This window comes from Canis lupus, chromosome 5 (assembly GCF_003254725.2).
Source record: "Canis lupus dingo isolate Sandy chromosome 5, ASM325472v2, whole genome shotgun sequence".
Lineage (NCBI taxonomy): Eukaryota > Metazoa > Chordata > Mammalia > Carnivora > Canidae > Canis > Canis lupus.
The window spans coordinates 15,378,370-15,388,372 of NC_064247.1; the positions used below are offsets into that span (position 1 = coordinate 15,378,370).

General features: G+C 40.6%; 1 protein-coding gene across 2 annotated transcripts in view; it reads right to left on the reverse strand.

The window, feature by feature from the left end:
* Positions 1 to 7,895, reverse strand: part of UBE4A (ubiquitination factor E4A) — a 37,203-nt gene extending 29,308 nt beyond the window's left edge. For both annotated transcript variants that reach the window (XM_025465337.3, XM_049109914.1), the window contains exons 1-2: positions 7,715 to 7,895; positions 2,263 to 2,424 (exon numbers count right to left, since the gene is read on the reverse strand). In XM_025465337.3, the coding sequence (XP_025321122.2) occupies positions 2,263 to 2,383 (121 nt within the window). In that variant the 5' untranslated portion in view covers positions 2,384 to 2,424; positions 7,715 to 7,895. The remainder of the gene's footprint in view (positions 1 to 2,262; positions 2,425 to 7,714) is intronic.
* Between the last annotated feature and the right edge of the window lie 2,108 nt (positions 7,896 to 10,003).

The window sequence follows — 10,003 nt, forward strand, 5'->3', positions numbered from 1 at the left end:
GGTCATTTATAGGCCTACCTCATTTTTTGTAATAGCTGCACTGTATTGCTTTGTATGCACACTCTGACTTGTGTAGCTACTTCTCAACTGATGAACATTTGGGCTGTTTCCAATTTTTCATGATTTCAAACACTACTGCATCGAATAGTACTCTTTTTGTACACCTGTATGAGTAATTCTGCAAGGTAAATTTGTAGAAGCAGAATTGCTGAGTTAAAGAGCTTGCACATTTAAAAGTAAACATATATTACCAAATTATCCTCAGAAAGACTGCTCTCCTTTACAAGCCCCTCAACAACAGTTTATGAGAGAGTACCTGTTTAAATCTTCACATATTTCATACAGTGCTCTAATTATTAGCAGGCTAGATTTTTAAAATCATTTGATTATTGCATATAAATTGCTCATTTGAGTCTTTTCCCCTCTAATTTGTTACTATTTTCTTATTGACTGGGTCTTTTTACTTTTTAAAAAAAGCAACCTTACATTAGGAGATTGCAGGAGGAAAAGGGGCGTGAGGAATAGGAATAATAAGGAAATGGGAAGATAGGATTTATGAGTATGTGGTTGAGGGAAATTCTGCTACATAGGTTATTAGCTCTTATCACTCTCGGGGTTCAGAGAACTTATAGGAGAAGATTGACAGACCGCTTGTCCTGGCTGTCAGTAGACAGAGCTCCCCCTCCGAATGGACCTCATGCTGAAAGAGTTAAGGTGGTATTGTTCACTAAAAAGCCACATGAGCCTGCATCTGCTTTTTTCTACCAACAGTGACTGTTCTGAAAGGCCAGGCAAAACTCAGAAGTTAAGAGTTGCTTTAGTGTGTTGAGTGTAGGCAATGTGAAGCTCAACATAGGAGGCCAAAGGTTTTGGCAGAGTACTAACTACTGGTGGAAAACAGGTTAGACCTGGTGACATGGTAAGCTGTAAACAAACTAAAATGAGGAGAAGCCAAAATAGTAACAGAAGCGCATGTATCTGATTTGTCCCACTGCTTGGTGCCTGCAACACTCCCAACTCAAGCCAGCCTGATGTCTGACAGCCAGAAGAACAAACATTTGCCACTCTACTCCTATAAGGTTAAGTTCTTCTCTGAACCCTGAGAGTGACAGGAGCTAAGAATCTCTGCAGCAGAATTTCCAACTACATACTCATAAATCATATTTCTCCATTTTCTTATATCCCTATTCCTCACTCCCCTTTCCTTCCTACAATCTCCTAATGCAAGAATCTGGAAGAGATTGCAGAGATTGAGACCGAGCTGCCTTTTTTTAATGTTTGGAAGTCAGCATTACATATACGCCCCCCCTTTGCTTCATCATTACTCTGTCTACTACTCTTCTGTCTTGCCCTTACCTCCTTTTTATTCAGTCCTGAGCAGAGAGCAAAGCTACAACTCAGCTATGTATACCAGCACTTTTGAAATAAAATCAAGGGAAAATATAAACATTTCTCCTTTCCAAAAAATACTATTATTCCAAAAAATATCATTTTTTTTTTTGGAGAGAAGGGGAGTAGTTTCTGGCTTGAAAGACTGTGACTACACTCAGAAGCCTAATAATGTGAGAAACAGTATCCTGATTCTCCTAGGCTGTATGTCTTCCTACAGAAGGAAGTTAGGCTTGATCTTAACTTTGGTCCTAGATAAGGAAAATCATTTTTCTGATTAGTGAGATCTTATTCTGATTTTTTTTTTCACATTAAGGCAAAGGATCAGATATTCTTAGAAGTCACGACAGTACACTATAAAAGTGACCACTTCTCAGGATGGAAGAGGTATTTTGTTTGGGATCAACTCTGAAGCACTGGGCTTAAGAACAAATTTCATTTATTTGTCTACCAAAAAGCCAAAAACCATTTTATAATTCTTCCTTTTACTTGTCTGCTTTCTACAGCTGCACATAACCTGCTTTCCACACCTATGACTACAACCTCAGCTTCCTATTTAAAAAGATTTATTTAAGTATTTTTGCTAGGTGATTTTTAAAATAAACAGCTCGACAGCATTGGGATCACGACTGGCATCTGTTACTACGGAACCACCTGTTATCTGGTTTCTCTTTATGCAGTGGGGAGGAGAGAGTTGAAAACAAAACAAACAAGGAAAATAAACAAAAAACCCCAATTTATGCCTTTAATGAACAAAAAACAACCTGTGCCCCCAGATCAACTCCAATTGCAATTATAGACCCTAAGAAGACTTTACTTGGGAAGACCCCATTCTAGGTCACCTCATCCCCTGCTACTGGCTCCTCTACTTACCAGATTGCTGCTTCAGCTGCTCTTTTTGGATTGCTGCAAACTGCTTGGCATCAGCCAGGGAGCCAAAAAGAGCAGCAAAGGGGTTACTCGAGATGTTGTTGTTATTCTCCTGGTCTGTCATTTCACTTTAAAGTATCCTCCATCCAGACCTAGGGGGAGGGGCTGCAGAAAGGACAGGTATCAGACATGGGGGGCAGATAACACAACAGCCAGGATTATACCCAAAGTTGGTTCCTTCCTCATTTCTTGAACACAACTTGTAAAAATGCTTTGGGTAAGACCTTCCAATTCCTGTTCCAAGATTCAAGGCATTTTTGGCAAAATGGTTACAAAACCCACCAACTGGATAAGGTGGCCTGATTTGGGGGCATCTAAAATCAAATAGCTTTAAAAATGTTCAAGCTGAAAAAAAAAAAAGTTCAAGCTGGAATGCATTTAATCTGTTGACATGTTTCTATTTGCCATACCTTTAAAAAATAAGTTAAGCAGGGGGTGCCCAGGTGGCTCAGGCAGATAAGCATCTGCCTTCCACTCAGGTCCTGATCCTGGAGTCCTGGGATCCAGTCCCATGGGGGCTCCTGCTCAGTGGGGAGTCTGCTTCTTGCTCTCCCTCTGCCCCGCCCCCTGCTCATGCTTGTGTGCGCGTGCGCTCTCTCTCTCTCTCTCATATAAATACATAAAATCTTAAAAAAAAAATAGGTTAAGCAGAATTACTCAATGAGAGAACTCATCTACTCATTGTAACAACAATGTGGCATTGTCTGAAAAATAGGACAACAGCTACACATTTCCCATAAATCTCTAGGCCAGCCAATATGTTCTCATTCACCATGAACATAAGATGGCACTTGCTCAGACCTCTAGGACTTAAAGCTGGAGCTGGGAACTCTTTAGCTACATATAAACTAACTGTAAGCCTCTTGGCAAATCAGGACAGGAACCTGATCAGCAGCGTGCTGTGGGCTTTAAATATGTATCAGGCAATTTATCTCTACTCCTAGGCTTATACCAATTGAGATTTCTTCCACTAAAACTAAATGGTCTTTGCTTAATTCTATATTTAATCGCCACTACTAGATAAACACTGCCGACACACACAAATTCCTAACGTGGAACATGAAATAGGTATATACCTCAAAGGTATTTAGTGGAGCTGACTGAGCCTGCATTTGCACTCTTCTGATTACATTTCCTCATTCAAGTGCCAAGGGGACTCAGTGGCACAATGAGATGAGCACAGAGCCCTGAAAGGCTGGAACCCTTTCTGAAATTTTAAGGCCACAGCATAGAAATACAACCCTGAAAAAGGTGGGAAGAGACAAAGGGTATGAATGTTCTGGTCACAAGGATACTGAACTGCTAAAAGGACAGAGGCCTTAGAAATATGGGGATGGGGTATGAGGGAAGGAGAAAAAATATTTTTGAGGTCTACCTTTAATCTGAGGTAAGACTCCTTAAAGAATCATATTCACAAGAGCTAATACAAGTTGGAAAAGTTACCCTTATTTTTTGGAAGAAGAGAGACTAACATTTCTTGACAATTCAGAGACATCTCCACCAGTTGTGTCACACTCCTCTGTCGTGTTTTCTGCATAAGACCTAATGACTAATTATTTGTAATTACTTAGGTACATGGTCTAGTCTCCTTTCAGCATGGTTCTGGGCTTTACTGCTCAAGGAACTGAACTATTAGATGTTGCTCTATGTATTTTATTTTTTGCAATGTATAGTTTAGTTAAGCTTAGTAATCCAAAAATAAAATTAGCACATTTAGTGCTGGAAATCACAAAGATCCTTGAGAGGACTTCCATCTCATTTAACCACTGCATAAGCTTAATTGTTATCCCTAATTCACATAGAGACACTAACAATTGTCTCATTGCCAGCTGATCACCCCCCACCTTTATCCTAAGATGTTCTAAAGTCCAGGGGCATGCATAAAGTATAGTGAGCTCTTGTGATTTTGTCTTCAAAACATCATTCTCTTTTTTCAACATGACACTCCAGATTTTTCCTTTGGGGATCCACCCCATTCTTAGTCCATGTATTCAGAAGAGGATGGCCTCACCCACTAGCTCAAGGAATGAGCATATGAATCTGGGCTGGCCAAACAAAATGCAGCATGCTCTGACCAAAGTGACTGACTGAGGAGTAGGCCTATCAGAATCAATCAACACCCAGCTTCAGGCTGAATCTACAAAAGAGGGAACTCTTTCTTTCCTGCTTGTGTTGTTAAGAAGGTAAGAAATAAATCTGGAATTGCCAGGAATTAGCCCAAAACTAAGTCAAGATATAGGAAAACAGAGTTGAGAGATGGAAAGAGAGTCTTTCAGTTATAAAAAAAGCCAATAGATTTCCCTCTCTTGCGAAAGCCAGTTTGAATGGGCTTTTAAAAACACAACTGAGGGGTGCCTGGCTGGCTCAGTCAGTAGAGCATGCCACTCTTGATGTCAAGGTTCTAAGTTTGAACCCAATGTTGGGAGTAGATTACTTAAAAATAAAATCTTAAAAAAAAAAAAAAAACTGAAAAGAGTTTAGATTAATGCAAAGGAGATGCATCATCTGCACCCCTATAAGAGGTAGAAAGGAAGCAAATTGAAAATCAGGGATACAGAACATATGAAAAGATAGGGTCCTAAGACCATCGAGACAACTAAACAGGATTTATGATAGTAAATCGCATTATTTCCTCCTTTTTCAATATTATACTGTCACATTATAAAAAGAAGCTAGGGGCACTTGGGTGGTACCGTCGGTTAAGTGTCCAATGCTTGGTTTCAGCTCAGGTCATGATCTCAGAGTCGTGAGACTAAGCTACAGGTCAGGATCCACACTCAACTATAGTCTGCTTAAGACTCTCTTGCTTTCCCTCTGCCCCTCCCTGCTGCTTGTGTACATGCTCCAGCTCTAAGATAAATAAATCTTAAAAAAAAAAAAAAAAAGAAGTTAGGGAATGCCTGGGTGGCTCAGTGATTGAGCATCTGCCTTTGGCTCAGGTTGTGATCCCAGTGTCTCAGGATCAAGTCCCACATCAGGATCCCTAGAGGGAGCCTGCTTCTCCCTCTGCCTGTGTCTCTGCCCCTCTCTCTCTGTGTCTCTCATGAATAAATGAATAAAATCTTAAAGAAAAAGTTAGCTTCCTATTATCTTTTATCTCTATTAATAGGATTTATAACTTTCAACTATTATATTCCTAATGCAGACCTTTTACCTTGCTAGACAGTAAGCAATTTGAATACAATTTCCTATCTGATTAGTTTTTCTCTGTGTCTGGCATTATACATCACAACCACAGAATACCAAATAAATATTTATTGAATGATTCAATCTTACATGTCATTACTCCTGACCTTCTTGTAAGCACCCATGATCCTACTTCAAGATAAGAGCTTTATTATGTGTCTTGGGTCGCAGTAGCAGGTCACGCTTCTGGGCCAGACACTTGTGGCTCTTTCATATCTCAGCTTGTGTAGAATTGAGAATGGAAATAAATCTCTTGTCATCTCTCCTGTAAGTCTTTTTGAAAAACAAAAAAGTTTTTGCCTACTTCATTAAGCTCATCTTTCTCATAGGAACTTCAATTCTGTGCACAAATTACTTTCATCATCAAATACTGTGTAACCACTTGCAGAAAAGTTTCACAGAAAAGGGACAAAAGATCACCTGATGGAAACCTTTGTAGAGATGTCAGTTTGGATATGTTCAATGCTTTCACAAATATAAGAGTACCTAGATATCACCCACTCCAAGAGGTCTGAGAAAACGGAGCCCTGATATTTTGTTTTCATATTCAATGTCACTGATTATTTATAATCTTCCATTTTCAACTGCCATACAGAGATACAATACCATTCTGTTGTTAGCCTTTGGGATGGTGCCTCCATCAATCCTTAGGAGCTTTTGGATTTGATTCTCTCTTTTTTTTTAAAAGATTTTATTTATTTGAGAGAGATTGTGAGCACACACGAGTGAGGAAGGGGGTGGGAGGGGTATAGGGAAAGGGAGTGGCATTCAATTAGTCTGCCTCTCCCTATGTCCCTGCTCTCTCCATAGGGAGAAAGCACACACTCCTTGAGCAGGGAGCCCAAGTGAGGGCCCAATCCCTGGACCCCGAGATCATGACCTGAGTCGATGTCAGACACTTAACTGACTGAGCCACCCAGGCGCCCTGGATTTGATGCCTTTTAATATGTCCTACTTAAAAACACATTTCACTCTGATATACTCACTGTAAGGGTCTACATCTACAATAGCTATTTACCTCCAGTCCTACAAAATCCCCTCACACCGCCCCCTCCGGAATTCAATCTTTTGTTTATGAACAGCACTGCTAATCCCTAAGGATCAACTGTCAACTCTTAAAAAGCCACGCCCACAAATGTTTTGACATCAGACTTGGTGTTGCAAATTAATTTTCTTTAAAAAGTTTGTTTATTTATTTACCTGAGCCAAAGGCAGATGCTCAACCACTGAGCCACTCAGGTGCCCCTTGTATTGCAAATTTAAAAGAATATCCTACATATTCTTTTAAACAGAAATATGTAGAATACTTTGTAAAACTGGGTTGGCAAAAACCAAGCTCTATTAAATCATACTTTTTAAAGGTCTCTCTCCTAGTGAGACATTAAATCAAACAAGAATTAAAATGTTTTTCACTGTTATATGCTCCACCCCGGAAATTCTTTCAGGTCCCGCTGAAGTGGCAACAGATCCTAACAACACACGAGCGAGCAAGAAGGATCTCACATCAAGTCAAAAAGCCGACAGCATTCTTTCCTGGGTCCCCCATGCGTCACAGGAGGGTCCCAGGTGACACCAAAGCAGCGAAACTAAACGTATCCTTGCTCTGTGAGCGGAAAAATGATCCCAAAGACACGACCCTTTCAAATACAAGCTCCTGAGCTGCGGTTACTCAATCTTATTAGCGTCTTCTACACCCTATTGGTGTAGGGTGCACGAAGCACGCAGCCAAGAGTTTTGAGTAGCGACCTGATCACGTGCCATAAGAAATGTCAATGTCTTGCCGCATGTATTCAACTTGTTGGGTTGCTGCGACTGGTGCTCAATTCTCCCTTCCCTGGCATCCGGCTATTGGTTGTCTATGCTTCGCATTTCATCTCCCCAGGTTCCATAAGGGATCCGCGGCAAGGGAGACCCACCCACTCGGCGCTCGTTCCAGAGAAAGGAAGTCAAAGACAACGCAAGGCCAATGTTCTGGCCTTTTCCCGGAGAGGAACGGGCAAAAAGGGGAGCGATGATGCCAGAAACTGGGGCACCTTAACCAGGTCCCAAATTAGGGTCGAAGTTCATGAAGGAGAGGGTCAAGGGTCAGGAAAACACCGAAGGAATGTGGAGGCAAGCGTGCAGAGGCCTGGAGTGGCATTCAACCAGGAGAAGAAAATCCCATCGCGGATTCAACGATCCCCTCCCGTCAAGCTATTTCCTCTCTTACCAGAGCCTGAAGGGCCACCAGCGACGACACGACAAGAGTCTCAGTGGCCGAAGGGTTCCCACTTCCGACTCAGCACGGCAACCGGAACTTACGTCATGACCAGGCGCCGGGCCTCATAGAATCTCATCCGGGTGCGGGAAGCAGGGCGCGCGGCTCTGCGCGGGGAACTGGCGCGCAAACACCTCCACGGCGCACGCGCTAGACAGCTGGGCGGGGCGGAAGTGGCCGGAAGTGGTCTTGGGGACGGGGCGGGGGCGGGGTTTGGCTGGAGCTTGGTGAAGTAAGAGGCGGGTTTGAAGTCTGGTGTCTCCGTGGCGGGTGGGACTTGGTGATCCTTGGCGCTGCTGGCAACCTCTGTGGGCCTTTGCTTTCTATCTTCCCCACCAGTGTCGTGCCTTTTTGAAGCAGCTTCTGTTACTCTTCATAGATTATTATTATCCATGAGGCAATGACAACAGCAATAACAATAACAAGGCTTTGAGCTCTTACTGGGGGTCAGGCAGGGTGCTAAGGTAATGCTAGCTTTGGATTTCAGTTTTCTTATTTGTAACGTGGGGACATCATGCGTGCTTCAAGGTTACATTGAGGTACACAAAGGCAGCGAAAGCAGCGCACTTTTCAAGAGAATTCATAGAATGAGGCAAAATATTTGTAAAATCCTATGTCTGATAAAGGATTAATGTCCAAAACATGTAAAGAACTTCTACAGCTCAACAACAACAAAAAAACCACACAGTGTGGTTCAAAAATGGGCCATGAACTTGAATAGACATCCCTCCAAGGAAGATACACAAATGGCCAATAAGCACACGAAAAGATGCTCAATGTCACTAATCATTACAGAAATGCAAATCGAAACTTCCAATGAAATAATACCTCACATCCTTTTGGAAGTTTATTATCAAAAAAAAAAAAAAAAAAGGAAAAGAAGTGTTGGCGAAGAGAAGGAGAGCTAGGAACCCTTGGGCATTGCTGATGGGAATGTAAAATAGTGCAATATTTTGGGAAAATTTTGGTGGTTCCTCAAATAGTGTAATATAGAATTACCATGTGATACAGCAATTCCACTTCTGGGTATGCACCACAAAGAATTGAAGGCAGGAACTCAAACAGATACTTGTACACCAATGTTCATAACGTTATGTAGAATAGCCAAAAAGGGGAAACAATGCAAAATGTGCACTGACAAATGAATAAATACATAAAATGTAGTATATACATACACTTGACTATTATTTAGCCTTAAAAAGGCTGAAATTCTAATACATGCTACAACATGGATAAACCTTGAAAACATTATGTTACGTAAAAAAAGCAGGACACAAAAGAACAAATATTGTATGATTCCACTTATATGTGGTACCTAGAATAAGCAAATTAATAGGGATAGAAAAGTAGAATAGAGGTTACCAGGGGCTGGGGGAAGGGAAGAATGGGGAATGATTGTTTAATGGGTACAGAGGTCAAGATGATGAAAAAAGTTTTTGAAATGGATAGTGGTGATTGTTGCATAATATTGTCTATGTACTTAATGCCACTGAATAGTACACTTAAAATGTTTAAAATGACAAATTGCATGTTATGTATATTTCTCCACAAACACATACACACAGAGTGCTGTGCAATTTTTAAATGTGTATCTTGTTCCAGCATGATACTAGTTTCTGAAGATACATTAGTAAAAATACGTAAGTCTTTTCTTTCCTGGAGCTTACAGTCCAGGTGAGAGTGGAGTGGCAACTCCATTTAAAATCAATGGGCACAGGATCATTCAAAAAATTGTTCTAGAATAACTGGGTAGCTATGTGGTGTTAAAGTTAGTCAATGTGTTAGGCCTTTACATGAGAATTAATTCAAGATGAATCATTCATTTAAATGTATAAAATGAAACCATAAAGTGTCAGGAATTCATAGGAAAACTTTTTAAAAAGAATAATCTTAAAATGGAGAAGACCTTTCTAAATAGGAAACAACCTACAAGCCATAAAAGATCAATGAATTCTACTGCATGCAGATACAGATTCTGCTATACTCAGATAAGTAAAATATGGACAGAACACCAACCATCATGAAGTCAAAGAACAAATACCAAAATTGGAAAAATATCTGCAACTAATATCACAAACAAAAAATCTAGTTTCCCACATACGCAAAGTGCTGTTGCAAGTCAATAAGATAAAGGGATATGAGCCTATATATCCTGAGAAGGAAAAATACATGATTCACTTCCATTATTATTTTTATTTTTAAAAATATTTTATTTATTCGTGAGAGACACACAGAGAGAGG